We start from the raw sequence: 13,761 nt of genomic DNA, 5'->3' as shown, positions 1-13,761 counted from the left end.
GTGCTCTTCTGCGAGTTTCTGGGCGATGTGGCCGTTGCCTCCTCTGCCTCCGGTAGGGTCGATGTTCTCGTCAGTCTTGACATCGTCGTCCCAGCCTTGCTCTGCGTATTTTCAGCTCTGATTTATGATCCAAGTGGAGCGTTTAGAACTCACCTTCAGGCTCGCCGCCAGCCCATCTGTGCAGCTTTTCCTTTCTGAATGTAGCATAGTCCCACTCTTTGTCCTCAAGACGCTCCTTATCATCGATCCAGATGTATGTCTGAGTTTCCATCTCTTCACCTTCAACATTGCCTTCTCCTGTGGCTTCATCTCCTTCTGTCTTGAGCAGACGCACGCGGACGGTCTTGAGTTCGTACTGGCTGCCTTCGAACATGTCGAGACGGTAGATGTCGCCATCGGTGAGGCCAGTGACATAGGTGCCGCGGACAGAGTGACCTTCACTGGGGATAACGCCGGGGTAGTCGCAGTGCTGGACGCGAGAACGCTTGTGGTTGTGGAGGATGGCGGGGGTCTGGGTGACGGTCTGGATGTTGTATTTGCTGACTGTGGAGGTGCCGAAGATGACTTGGAAGAGGACTTCCTTGGCCATTAATGTACCTAGTTAGATGTTGGTCACTGGCTCTCGGACTAACAGCAGGCACATGTGGGATTTATTACCATAGAAGAAGGCGGTACGGGAACCCATGCTGGTCTGGGCGCGCTTGATGCGATCGGCAAAGGAGTAATCCCAAACGGAATAGTCTTCTTCAGTCTCAGTGAAAGTGTCCGTCATTGCGCTTGACTTGAGAGATTCGGATTGATGTGTAAAGTGGGTTGCGATTGATGAGAGAATGTGGGAAGATGCACCTACCTTGATGTATATAGAAGGAGGTGATTGATCGATGGATCTAGAAGGTGCCACTGAGAGACAGCAAGCAGACCAATCCAAAGACACAAGGAACTACGATCAAAGAAAAGACCTACTGTGTTGTTCCTCAATTCATTGTTGACAGTGAGGTAGCTGCGACTGAAGCCTCTCCGTTATCGCCGCGATAAGCTTGCCCGCACATGTGGCTGCAGCTGTGGCTTCTTTGTCTGTGGCTGATAAATTGAGGCTCTGCTGAGTCTTGGTCAACGCAGGGTTCGTCGTAGGGCTGAAGACGATCTCGACTTCCAACAACGGGCAACCTTTCTCTAACGACCCCTGATAAATTTGCAAGACTTCGTGTCCTCCTTTCTTCTCTTGTGAATCTTTGCTCACGGCCACTTGTTCAGATCTTCATTCAAGAATTCAATGACGACCATCTGACGACCCTTCCTTCGACATTTTTCCAATCCCATCTTCTGACAACAATTGACGACAAGCTCTCCTGCCAAGCGCCGGTTTCTTGGACCCACGGATCGATTGGGATCGATTTGCTGAAACAAGCGCAATCATCTCAAAGCCTACGAGGAATCGGACAATAAAGCAGACTACCTCTTTCTCCTCAGAAAAGACTAGCTACTATGGGATTCATTTCTTGGCTGATCACGCATCTTGCGCCGGTCTTTCTTGCTACGTCGCCTGTCACCAGCTATGCCGATCAAATCTACTCGATTCATCGTTCGAGGTCGTCGGCCGGTTTCTCGCTCGACATACCCCTCATCATGCTGGTAGCGTCAATCTTGAAGTGAGTCAATTACCTGTCAATGTTAAGCTTAAACACCTCCTTCATCGAAGCTCGGTAACTCAACGCGACTCGCAGATTGTTTTACTGGCTTGGAGCGCGCTTCGATTTGTCTCTTCTCTTGCAAGCTGGTCTGATGGTGACTGTGCAATTGGTACTTCTGCGAGTCGCTTTGCAGAACCGCCCTCTTGCCAGCGCTGCCAGCAACATCCACCAGCCATTTGCAGGATCCAGGGAAGGCGACACTCATGTCAAACGACCTTTCGAGTTCTGGCAATGGAGACAAGCAAAGCCATACTGGATGTTCCTAGCATACTTCAGCGCTACTCTCTCGGTCTTGCAGATTCTGTTTGGTCGCTTGGACTCGTACGTCGCCCTGCAAGGTTACGTTGCTCTCGGGATTGAGGCAACGCTGCCCCTCCCGCAAATCTTGTCAAACCAGAGAAACCGTAGCTGCAAAGGCTTCCGTCTCAGTGTTCTTGCCAACTGGCTGTTGGGTGATGCCATGAAGATGTCGTTCTTCTTCCTCGCCGAGAGCACAATCCCTTGGTCGTTCAAACTATGTGGTATCTTTCAGGCATGCTGCGATTCTTACTTGGGTGTGCAGTACTTGATGTTCGGTGAGGGACCGGTCGATAGCATTGATGGTCTTGCAAAGGAGTTGAAGAATTTAAGTTGAGCTACGATCAGATGACGACAGCTTTCACGGACGAGAGCGACAGGCGCGTTGAGGCCAAGGCCTCGCAAGGTCTGGCATGGCGGACTCATTCGAAGGGGTTTTGACATGTGATACGCAATGTTGGATCATGAAACATAAAACATACAATGAAAGATTTCCTTTTCCATCAAACGGATATTCCCAACTACTCAGAGCATTTATGGCAGTATCGATTGGCCGTACGGTATATTTGCAAGGACGTAGGATCTTTTTCTACAGAGAAATGGACAGCTTTAGAAAACTAAAACTGTGTGCTGCAAAGGCTTCGACAATATGGATATCGTTGACCGGCGTTGTGCCTTCAATGATCTCAAACTCAATCCGTCCTAAGGTGCGTGTGCAAGGCTTTCACTCGCACACTCTCTCCGTGAAGCTCCACTGCGTGCACAGGCAAGCTTGTTAACTAAGCTTGGAGCTTCTCTCTCCTCCTCTTGAACCCTTCATTACGGTCATCATTGTACAGCAAAATGCAGCTCCCAGAGCATTCTTACCCTACGCCTGTTGATGGTGATGAGGCGGAGTGTGCTGATGTGGACTACTCAATTGATGTCCATCAACATGATACAGCCAAATTCCTGTCTGAATATTCAATGGATAGACGCTGGCATTCAGCTTCTAGTCTTCCTCCGCAGCCAGATCGAGGCGTAAGCTCGTTTGGCCCCTACACGACACCTCTAGTGTGGGATCAGCTGCCTGCTAGCACCACCAGGATCGACGGCTACCTAGAAGATTTCGGTTTTGGCCAGAGAGGCAACGTCGGTGCTTTTGATGTGCATTCAGGTCCAGGAGCTCGCGAGGTCAATGGATGGCCACGTCCTACTTCCAACGACTTGGCTTTCAGTGAATACACAAACCCACAGTCTGCCTATCCCGGAGTGATTCCTGGACTACTCTATGGTTCTTCCAGCGGGTGCTCCCCGAAGAACGTTTCGATGTACGAACCAGTCTGCAACAACGTGTTGATGGCTCAACATGGGTCCGCACCGGGTGATGGGAACAATTACTTTTCAGAGGCCGAGTTGAAGATTTTAGAGTACTGAACCATGATGACTGAGCAACAAGCTCAACACGATCAGGGTAAGATATATAAGAGAGGGTTTGAAGCATCTTGGTTAACGGCAGAGCAGTCTATCAGCATCCACAGCAGCAGTTCCTGGCAGCAGAGAGTTGGCCGAGGGCGGCGATCGCGCATGGACCAACAGGAGCGATTTCGGCCGCCAAGGCGCAAATCACGACAGACCACAATCTCTATCAATCAGATAAGATCCATCTTCCCTCATCTATCCTCGGTCATCCAAACCACTACTACAACATGACGTCCCTTGCATCTTCCCAACCACAAAACACCGGCTTCCAGTCCGGCTCTTCACCAGACGTTTCGCTTGCCCGGTTTCGGTCGGCTGACGGCGCTCATCCGACATTGAAGAGAAGCCTCGGCTCATTCGACGAGCAGTAAGTTGCGCCTTCCTCGAGTCAATCATCGTAGTCGCCATGGGGTAGTCCAAGGATACTGACATGATGGTTGCAGGTCGCCCGTCTCAGCAGCATCACCAGACGCACCTCCTGGCAAGGTGGCAATCCCGGCTCTACCGCCTCCAAAGCGACCTCGCAACGACTCGGCTGTCAACAATGGCCCGCTCAGCAAGGAAGTCAAGCTCATGGCTCGACCGAAGCCTGGCCGTAAGCCCATGAACGACCCAGACGACTCACAAGATAAGCGCAAGACACAGAATCGTGTCGCCCAACGAAACTTCAGGGATCGTCGCGCTCAGAAATGTGCCGAGCTCGAGGTTGCAAACAAAGAGTTGGACGACAGATATAACAGAGACATGCATGTAAAGAATGAGCAGCTCATGGCTCAAGGTGCCCGAATTGCACAACTGGAGGCCGAGAAGGCTCAGTCCGAAACCGAGAAGACTGCCCTTGCGCTCGAGAACGATAAGCTGAAGGTGCAACTGCAGCAGAGGGAGCTTGGTACGTCTTATATCTCTCAATTACCATCCCCTCATACCCGTCTATGCGTCATCATGTCGCGCTCATGTCGTCGTATCGACAAAACTTGCTCAAATCCCACGTTCAATCATACTGACTTACACTCAGATATCGCCAAGCTTCAGTCAGCCTCTTCTACTGCTCAATCACAGGTTTGTGTTTTGTCATCAACCACTCCATCTTGATGCTTTTGCTAACTTGATTACAGCGTTCCATGCTCGCGCCAAGCTCGGTGTCTTCTGTTCATCAAATCTTGACTCCACCCTCCGACAGCTACCATGATGAACTGGAGATGGATTTCACCAACCTGTACTCGAGAAGCAAGCCATCTGTCTTCACAGTAGATCCAGAAGAGCACTGCGGCTTCTGTAGCGATGTGGAGAACTGCATTTGCCGCCAGCAAGAAGAACTCAACAAGAGCCTCCCTCCTATTGACTCATCGCGTGCTACTTCACAACCCAAATTGCCCATCGACGTCTCTACCCCAAGCTTTCTCGAGGCTCCGACAAACGCCTCCGGTCCAGGCACTTGCGATATGTGTCTAGCTGATCCCGAGAAAGCAAGGCAGTGCAGAGAACTCGCCGAAGCTACTGGCCTTGATGAAAAGAACAAGCCCATCGGCACTGTAACTCTTCGACGACTCAAGGATCTTGATACGGCAAAGCACAGTGCGCGAACCTCATGCTCTGACTTCTTCCAACTTGCACAGCAGAAGAATGTCAAGCTTGGTCCCGCCGACTACAAGCCCATCAAGCATGTCTACCGCTATCAACACCCCGATGGCCGACCTGAGCATTCTCCTTACATGGAGATGGACGCTCAGGACGCTGCCCATGCATTGGCTGCCCTCTCAAGGCAGGATACGAGGTCTGGCATGGACCGTCATGCTTGATTACGCTAATATTGTTCATGATCAACGTTTACACGATAGATTGTTGGCGGCGTTTCTGGGATGTTTGTGTTCTTTCGCTATCCACAGGAGTTTATCGGGTCCGGCTGTCTCAATACTGCTTTCGTCAGGCTTCCGCCTTTGATCACATCGTTTTTCCTCTCGATGTCAGATTATGCTTTCTTGTCTATTGCTTTTTCCAACTAGTGTCTATATCACGTCTAATCAAAAGCTCTCAAATCTAGATGAAGGCTGTGCAACGCATGGCACTTGCTCGACACAGGGACTGATACTCAAAGTCAACCATCAAGGTACACGTTCTTGTCTCTCGACGTCGCAACCGAGACTCAAATGGCCGTCTACCATTTCATCCAACCTTGGACGTCTCATCTCGACGTACCAAGTTGTTGGGAACAGCGAGATCTTCGGCGCCAAGTACACATTCGATCACACTCCATGATTTTCTCATCGAGACTTGCTGTGCATCAAAGCTCGCTCGAGAAAGCAAAATGTACCCCAAGCAGAGATTTGACCATCCGAACCACTCTCTTCCGCAGACGGAGCTAACAAACGTGCAGGAAACTTGAGCGCATTTCTGCTAGCCGAGCATTTCGAGTCACGCACACCGCCTACGATGCTTCTGGATTCGTCAATATGGAGGGTTTTCAACATTGACAGGCCAGTGGTCTGTTCTCAGTCTGAAGTTACCGATGTAGGTTCTGCGGCTCCGTGTGTACATCCTTTGGTGTTTCGCTTACCACGTGGGACTGACAAACTCTCTGGACTGTTAACTTTATTGGGAAGGTGCAACCACACGATCTTCATCTCGCATCTCTGATAGAGAGGCTTGGTATCAGGCAATCACAATCCCGCCTCCACATATCGAGGCTTGGGTGTACCAAAGGTTGATTCCTTGATGCCCCATCACTCGCCTCCGAACTCAGCACGCCCGATTGATGACCACGATCGTTTCTGACACGTCTGCCTTGAAACTGGCACTCCTGTCAGCTAGTCTCTACCGTGATTCATTTGAACTCACTGTCTCAGTTATACGGTGGAAAAGTCCAACATGAACTATCGTTCCATAGCATGCTCCAACCCAGGGCCCACGTCAACCAAAGGATCACACTCATCTCACAGTCCCTTTTTCTCCTCGCACGCCATCATCAGCCAGCGCTTCAAAGGCAGCAGGCGAGAAACACCTGATACCATGACATGACTTTAAGGATGATCATCTATTTCTTCCCGTCCCTATTGGATGATTCAGAAAGTGACGGGAACCCGTGTCGTGCTGGAGAAAGAGCAAGTTAGGATATACAGGAGGCAGGTACGATGCACCTCGTACTTCGTATTCTTTTAGGTATTTCTGGGTTTCCTCTGACACTGCTTTGTTCCTTTTCATAGCTCTTGAAATGAGAAGTCCCTCTCAATCTCGCCGTCTTTCCCTGTGGAAGGCCGAGTCTTTGACAAACACCGGTCTTTCCCTTCTCCTTCCATCTTCTCCATCGTCGAGAGTATCCTTTATGATCACGTCAGAATGCTAAGAAAAATTCACCTTACTAGATCTCATCTTGGAAACACATACTGCTCTTGTCCCTCCAGCATAGTTTCGACGCAATACCAAGTCATCGGAATGCAAAAGGATTCCATGTAGTCTGATATATCCATGGACAAAGCTTTGCTGACATGACAGAAACCCCTTCCCTTTTATGCTCCCGGGACAATGACCGTCGTCATATACATTCATCACGATGCGCAACTCCATATCGTCAATTTACGATGGCTATTGGAGCCCTCCCAATCTGTTTTCCCGTCGTCGTCTCCACACTCGACTGTCAAAAAGCACGATGCTTCGTCGTCCATATAAAATGGCCGTTCAGTGTGTACTACCATAACCAACACAATGTCAAGTGTTGGACACAAGAGTTCTGGCTACTCTGCTCTTACTAACAGCAGAACATCGGCCGTCCACAGGAAGCGGCAGAGAGCAGGGTCAGTAATCCGTATAAAAGACGCAAAGACTTTTTCAGTCGATACAAAAGGTGCTAGAGGTACAGAAGCAATGCAGCATGTTGTTCTGAAATAAAGGTCTAGTACGGGCACATGGTAGATCTTTGTCAAAGATAGGGGTAACAGACTTGGAAAGCGAGGTCAGGATAAGTGACAAGGACACAACGATCCCTGAGGTCAATTAAAAGCTTGCTAAACGTACTGAAGCAATGCAACATATCGTGTTGAATCAGGATACGAATATGGGGATGTACCAATATGTGTAGAAACGTGTTGGTAAAGGGGGGGTAGCAAATCGGGTCTCGAACGCACAAGGGCGCTTTCTGCGGACAAATTGCATCAACACAAATCTTTCTTGCATTTTCACAGGGGTACAAGCATAGTGATCTAAGCCGGAGAGGGCGATATAACAGGAGAAAACATAGGGATACTGCGGCCAAGACAAGGGGGTTTGCTCTATCCCAGGCTTCAACTGCAGAAATACAAACCCTCGTGCCTATACGCATGAACAGGAGACTACATGGTCATGGGTAGTGGGTACACTTCTCACACGTCTGAATTTCGGGTACCGGATGTTCGAAGGTGGGTCGCAGAGTCGGCGTCCGATTTGCGAGAGAGGGCAGGACGACACACTTGAAGTTGTCTCCCATTGCTCTTCCGAGCTACAAGCTCTTCGTCCGTCAGATGGATGAGAAAGAGAAGTGGCTGAGGCGAAGGTAGAGGCTTTATAGGTGTTATGGAGTGATATTCTGCCATGGTTGACTCTATGGTTCATTTGTTGGTTGATCTCGAGGACCGAGCGCTGCGGCTGAGTAGCATGTCAGAATGCAGAGTGATTTTGTGAACTTCTGGAGGGTCCATAGAGAGCCACGAGAGAGAAAGGCAGAGAAGTTAGGTTGATTGCGTATGGTTGAAAGATGGGAATATAATGGTTGTGTTAATACAGAAGAGGAAGATTTATATACAAACTTGGCCTGGGATATTTTGGGTGTGCTGTAGCATCTGTACAGCAATTCGATGTGGCGTCTATTTCTTAGCGAAATCGCTGGCTTGAAGGTTCCTGGTCATGGTAGGGAGCTTGACGACCAAGCCATCCAGTTCCTTGGACATCTTGACCTGGCAACCCAGACGACTTGTTTCGGTCAAACCGAAGGCCAAGTCGAGCATGTCGTTCTCATCATCATCGGGCTCCTCCATCTTGTCAAACATGTCCGGGTCCGAGACGATAACGTGGCAGGTCGAACAGGCGCATGAGCCGCCGCATGCGCCCTCCATTTCGAGATCATTGGCTTGTGCTGCGAGGTGTTAGTCGGATGAAAGGTCTCGCGGAATTGTGTCTAGCAACACACCGATATCGAGAAGGTTGTCGCCGTCGGCTACTTCATAGGTGAACTCGTCGCCATCCTTGTCGATAAAAGTGACCTTGCGCTCCTCGCCAGGCTTGGGAGGGTCCAAATGGGCGTGCAAGAGAGATGAAGAGGAAGAGAAGGGCCGCCTTGAGGGCAAAATTGTGGAGGAAGCGACCGAGAGACGACTAGATTGACATGATGATTGCGGGATGGCGGATCTAAGCGGCGACGAGGTCGAAACGGTTGAGCGCAGCGAGCGCTGTATTAATCTGACGGCAGATCTGGAAGCGGCGACGGACATTTTGTGGTGGAGGAAGGTGCTATGCGAGACGATAGACAGGAAAGGAAAGAAGCCAAAAGATGGCAATGTCAATGACGGAAACGCGGTGGAAAAGTGGTCAGCATGGGAATTGCGGAGGAAGCTGCTTCTCCGACGACGGCGGACTTTGGACCTTCCTGGAATCACTTTCTGTCTATACCAACAAGACTCAGATATGGCGCATCCGGTACAATTGACGACATCGCGCGACACGCCGAACCCTCTACGACCATACTATCGCCCTCCCTCTATAGGCCTCCCGCCGTCGGACGCAAACGCGACAAGCTCGGCCACTGGAGCAAGCAGCAGCCTGGGAAGCTCAGCACGCGATGCCTTCAACGACCTCGACTACTCTTCGTTTTTGAGCGATGGCGACTCTGCTTCCGTCGCCGACATGGGCCGCAAGGTCCTCGACCAAGCCCTGTGGAAATACACTTCGGTCCTCCTAGCACAACCCTTCGATGTCGCAAAGACCATTCTACAAGTTCGCCTGGCTACACAACTCGACGCCGAATCCACCTTGAGGCGAAGAACTTCTGCCCGTTTCGCTGTCGACCAGTACCCTCCGAGCGAAGATGAGTCGGACCCGGATGAGCCAAGCTACTTTACGCCTACGAAGCCTACGAGAGCGAACGAGTCGGACAGGTCTCGCTCTCGTCGTCCTCGTACCCCGCCATCACGCGATTCAAGAGACCAGTCGCCAGCTCCCCATGTCCTGCAGCTGCGCCGGCCAGACTCCATCATGGAGACTCTGTCTCAGCTGTGGCAGCAAGCCGGTGCTGCTGCCATGTGGAAGGCTACAAATGCCACCTTCATCTACAATGTCCTGGTCAAGGCTGTCGAAGGTTGGACACGGAATCTGTTGTCTGCTCTGTTCGACTTGCCAGACCCATCTTCGCTAGCATCTGTGCCTGCAGAGGTTGTTGCTGGCGCAATGGGCGGTCTTGATGTTGCCGACAGCCCCTCTCCATTGGCTTCGTTGGGCATCGCAGTTGCTGCTTCTGCTATTGCTGCTTTGCTGCTTGCCCCGCTTGATCTTGTCCGCACAAGGTGTGTATTGTCTAGTACTCCCATCTTGTCCTCTCACTGACCATCACCCAGACTCATCCTCACACCCACCACATCGCAACCTCGCGCAATCCTACCAAACCTCCGCTCGCTCTCTAGCCTGACCATTCCTACCTCGCTCTTCCCCATCACCCTCCTCCACTCGACTCTTCCAACGCTTCTGAGCACCAGCACTCCTCTCGTCCTCCGCCAATACCTCCGCATTGACCCTCTCTCAACACCAGCCACCTACTCTCTCGCTACATTCCTTACTTCCACAACCGAGCTCTTCATCAAACTACCCCTTGAGACCGTCCTTCGCCGCGCCCAAATCGCCCACCTCAAATCTGGCCACAAGCACGCCTACAACAAGGCTGCCCTGAACTCTTTCCGCGGAAGCAAAAATGTCTCCAGTCCTGACATGGACACCATCGTTCCCGTCGGCCCCTACAAAGGCATCTTCGGCACTGCTTGGAGTATCGTCTCTGAAGAAGGTATTCGCGAGCAACCGCCCCAATCTCGTCTCAGCACTCCCGCCAGACCTGGTCTTGTCGCCAAAAACAAGGAAAAGAAGGGACAAGGTGTCGGTGGTCTATGGAGAGGTTGGAGAGTTGGCATGTGGGGTTTGGTTGGTGTCTGGGGTGCTTCCGCTCTTGGAGGCGGTGGCAGGACTGGTGGTGAGTTCTAGAAGAACGCTTTTCGTCCCTGAGACCATCCCTTTGCGTGGTCAATTTTGTACTCTACTCTTTGGTTTGATGGTTTGATGGTTTGCATGTCTGTTACTGGCGAGGCGTTTGGGAGGTGTCTTGCTCTTTTTTCACGAAAATACATCATCATGCTACTCTTCTTCGAACACTGTACTCTTCTCAACATCTCCGTCTTGTTGTCATTTCCACAACGTTTTCATTGAACACTTTTACAAGCTCTACATATCTGTTGTCCTGCGATCCTAGAACTTTCACCGGCTCCAATATCAAAAAGTCTGGTTAGAGGGAGACAGGCATTGGCTTAAGACCTGAACAGCATCTGTAAAGTATCTCCTCCATCTGGCATAACACTCTTTCTTCTCTTCTAACCAAACATTGATATCTGGAAGTTCATTGTTCGACGAGTTAAAGAGCCAAGCTACTCGAGCAACGACAAGGAGCATACAACATCATAGATATCTAAGGCAGGTGTACGAGGCATGATCAACCCAGTTTCCATACTCTTGCTCGAAAGAGACAGAGCACAGGTCACTACCACGCATGGACAAAACTCTTCATAAACGAATCTGAGCTTTCAAGAAATATTCTTGCATTCTGATAAAACTATATACGCAAGTAATCTGCTTGTTAAGAGTATTGTGATATCTGAAAGCGCAATGTCAGCACTTAAATCCTCATCATGAACGTGTTTGTATGATTGAAAAGGACGGTTGTAAAAAGTCATGTCAGATTATTCCAAGTTATCCGTCATCAAGGATCGGAACAGGTCTCCAAACCGGATATTCATCATGTAGACTTTTGTGTTGCGAGGGTAGAGGGGAGGGATGTGCTTACCATAAAAGAGGTGGACTGTGAGAGTTGCTGGGTCATTAGTCGTTGGCGTCGAAAAGTCAATGGAGGTTGTTAGATGCTTGTCATCGTAGCGAGAGCAGCTATCTTCGGGGCGTCAATCATGGCCGAAGAGCATCACTGATGCATATATCGAGTGTGTTCAGTGACCACGATTGACACGCGTGGAAGATGTTGCTGGTCGCATGTTGTGATGTTGATGGTCGAAAGTGTTGCGAAGACTTTTCCTTTTTTTTGGCAGAGCGAGTGTCGGGCCGATGTTTTACCGATGATGAAATGCCCGCAACCCTGTCTCTCTCTTCACTTCACATCTTTTGGAGACGTACTCGAGTATGGCAAGCAATTTGTATGGTGTGTCGTAGAGAAGGCTCGTAGGTAAGTGATCCACCATATGAGTGGCCAACATACAAGTATGGAACATGGCATTGATAAATGAGATGATCAAAAGCGAAGACTGAGTACGTAATGCTGCTTGAAAGATGGAAACCATGCATTCACTTGAGGAGAAAGACGTCCGATAGAAAACAAAACACAAATGCAAAAAACCTATGAGCGAGCGTTGCCTTCCAGATGATGTCCAGCGCCACGTTGTTGGCGCCAAATATCTACTCAATCATGAAATCATCTCAATCGAGCTCAGTGGCCGAGATCCCTGAAAACCGTAATAGAATTAGGCTAGACACCCAGTGATCGGAGTTCAATAGGTAAAGAAGCATCTGCGAAGGTTTCGAAGGCCTTGTTTGCACTCATGTCGAGAAATACCATTCCTTCAGGAAATACAACATCACACGTAGATCGAATACGATTATCATCTAGATGGAGAGTCCTTAGATTTGTTGGTAATATCGTGACAACTCCAAGAACAGAAGATACCTGTAATTACTCCTCAATTGTCGACAGAACCGTTAGGGTGAAGGCCTCTTCTTGGTTCATGTCATCTTCGATCTTCCATTCACCTAGTAGACTTTCTTTCGAGGTGTACTCTCTAAAGGGGCCGAAACAGACACATTCCAGTGTTGGTGGCCATTGTTTCGCGAACTTTCTCGAAGATTTCTCCTTCCACATGTGCTCGTTCAACGTTAGCTTTCTCAGGTTCCGAGGCAAATTGGCGGCTACCAAGAACTCAGGACGGCAGGACAATGACAAGTCTTTTAAGCGCGTCAAGTCGCATAGTGACGAATCTTTCAAGGAGATGAGGTTTCTGACATCCAGTCTCAGCGTTTCGAGACCGGAAGGCCACCTGATGTCCCTCAACGTTCGGATGAGATTGTAACCGATGTCCAGTGCCAGGAGGCTATCGGGAAAGATGTACCCCTCAAGATCCTCAATCTTGTTACTCCACAAGCCGAGTTTCTTGAGACCATCAGGCAGTACCAGATCCCTCAGAGAACTTACTTGACAATTCCGCAATTCAAGTTCCTCGAGACTTGCCGGCAGTGCTATCATCCGCAGTATCTCTGGACTCAGTCCAATCGACGTAAGACTCAAAGTGCGGGGATTGCGCGGAAGATTGTGCGTTCGAAGACTGTCCATATTGAAAATACAATCGAATGCACCGAGATGCATATGCTCCAGGTGTTCGAGGTGGCTAAGGCCTTCGAACGAAATTATCATGTTGTCTGAAGCGTCCAGAAATCGTAGCATGGCAGGCAGGATTGCGTCTGAGAAGTCATGCATGACATTCCAACGAACGTTCAGGTGTGTCAAGTTAGGCGGAAATGATATGCCTGCCAGGGAGCTGAGTTGATTCCATTCCAGGTCAAGATACTCCAGGCTTGAAGGAAGGACCGTGATGATCGACTCCAGACGCTCTTGCTGTTTGGACAGGACCAGACGAGTGAGCTTCTTGAGATGAAATGCATCGAGGCACAGCTCGACAGCTATACTCACAGCCAAGCTCTTTCGAGCGGGGATTGCGTCCATTACGACAAACCATTTTCGAAACTTTGGCAAGAGTTGGTATGTTCTGGTAGAGTTTCGTGAATGCGGCAGTTAGGAGTGGAGCTGTCGCGAGCTGCACGCGCCTTGTTTAGGACGCCGTGCAGACAAAATCTACCTCGCATCAGTCTGCTAGATCTCGGCGAGAAGATCGGACTCGTGACAAACGTCCTTCCCCTATGGATATCTATGTTCCACTGGAGACGAGAATGATTATAATTGCAAAAGCGCCGACAACGACTTTGGCAATGGAGAAGCCGGAGTCGTTACTAACGTTTATTCCACGATTACGCCATA

The 13,761-nt window shown here is 49.9% G+C and overlaps 7 protein-coding genes across 7 annotated transcripts; 4 read left to right on the top strand and 3 right to left on the bottom strand.

The window, feature by feature from the left end:
- Positions 1–142: 142 nt before the first annotated feature.
- M438DRAFT_269336 (uncharacterized protein) lies at positions 143–685 on the bottom strand (the record flags this gene model as incomplete). Its single annotated transcript, XM_029900319.1, has 2 exons — positions 143–597; positions 658–685. 2 exons carry the CDS (start codon positions 683–685, stop codon positions 143–145), a joined length of 483 nt encoding a protein of 160 aa, XP_029762799.1.
- Positions 686–1,199: 514 nt separating this feature from the next.
- Positions 1,200–2,494, top strand: M438DRAFT_315275 (uncharacterized protein). Its single transcript, XM_029902648.1, has 2 exons — positions 1,200–1,649; positions 1,725–2,494. Exons 1-2 carry the CDS (start codon positions 1,486–1,488, stop codon positions 2,323–2,325), a joined length of 765 nt encoding a protein of 254 aa, XP_029762798.1. The 5' UTR covers positions 1,200–1,485; the 3' UTR covers positions 2,326–2,494.
- Positions 2,495–2,556: 62 nt separating this feature from the next.
- M438DRAFT_344036 (uncharacterized protein) lies at positions 2,557–3,475 on the top strand. The gene has a single exon (XM_029905126.1). The coding sequence runs from the start codon at positions 2,832–2,834 to the stop codon at positions 3,402–3,404; it is 573 nt and encodes a 190-aa protein (XP_029762797.1). The 5' UTR covers positions 2,557–2,831; the 3' UTR covers positions 3,405–3,475.
- Positions 3,476–3,644: 169 nt separating this feature from the next.
- Positions 3,645–5,718, top strand: M438DRAFT_344035 (uncharacterized protein). Its single transcript, XM_029905125.1, has 4 exons — positions 3,645–3,816; positions 3,893–4,338; positions 4,465–4,508; positions 4,565–5,718. Exons 1-4 carry the CDS (start codon positions 3,677–3,679, stop codon positions 5,246–5,248), a joined length of 1,314 nt encoding a protein of 437 aa, XP_029762796.1. The 5' UTR covers positions 3,645–3,676; the 3' UTR covers positions 5,249–5,718.
- A 2,563-nt stretch (positions 5,719–8,281) lies between these two features.
- On the bottom strand, positions 8,282–8,905 carry M438DRAFT_269226 (ferredoxin; the record flags this gene model as incomplete). Its single annotated transcript, XM_029900313.1, has 2 exons — positions 8,282–8,550; positions 8,605–8,905. The coding sequence occupies 2 exons, from the start codon at positions 8,903–8,905 to the stop codon at positions 8,282–8,284; spliced, it is 570 nt and encodes a 189-aa protein (XP_029762795.1).
- A 157-nt stretch (positions 8,906–9,062) lies between these two features.
- Positions 9,063–10,833, top strand: M438DRAFT_344033 (mitochondrial carrier). The gene is made up of 2 exons (XM_029905124.1): positions 9,063–9,973; positions 10,025–10,833. Exons 1-2 carry the CDS (start codon positions 9,099–9,101, stop codon positions 10,656–10,658), a joined length of 1,509 nt encoding a protein of 502 aa, XP_029762794.1. The 5' UTR covers positions 9,063–9,098; the 3' UTR covers positions 10,659–10,833.
- Positions 10,834–12,352: 1,519 nt separating this feature from the next.
- Positions 12,353–13,663, bottom strand: M438DRAFT_344031 (L domain-like protein). Its single transcript, XM_029905123.1, has one exon. It carries the CDS (start codon positions 13,447–13,449, stop codon positions 12,406–12,408), a length of 1,044 nt encoding a protein of 347 aa, XP_029762793.1. The 5' UTR covers positions 13,450–13,663; the 3' UTR covers positions 12,353–12,405.
- Positions 13,664–13,761: the final 98 nt, after the last annotated feature.

This window comes from Aureobasidium pullulans (genome assembly GCF_000721785.1).
Source record: "Aureobasidium pullulans EXF-150 unplaced genomic scaffold scaffold_5, whole genome shotgun sequence".
NCBI classification, from domain to species: Eukaryota; Fungi; Ascomycota; class Dothideomycetes; order Dothideales; family Saccotheciaceae; genus Aureobasidium; species Aureobasidium pullulans.
Note: the sequence above shows the minus strand (reverse complement) of the source record. Positions and strands in the feature narration are given on the sequence as shown.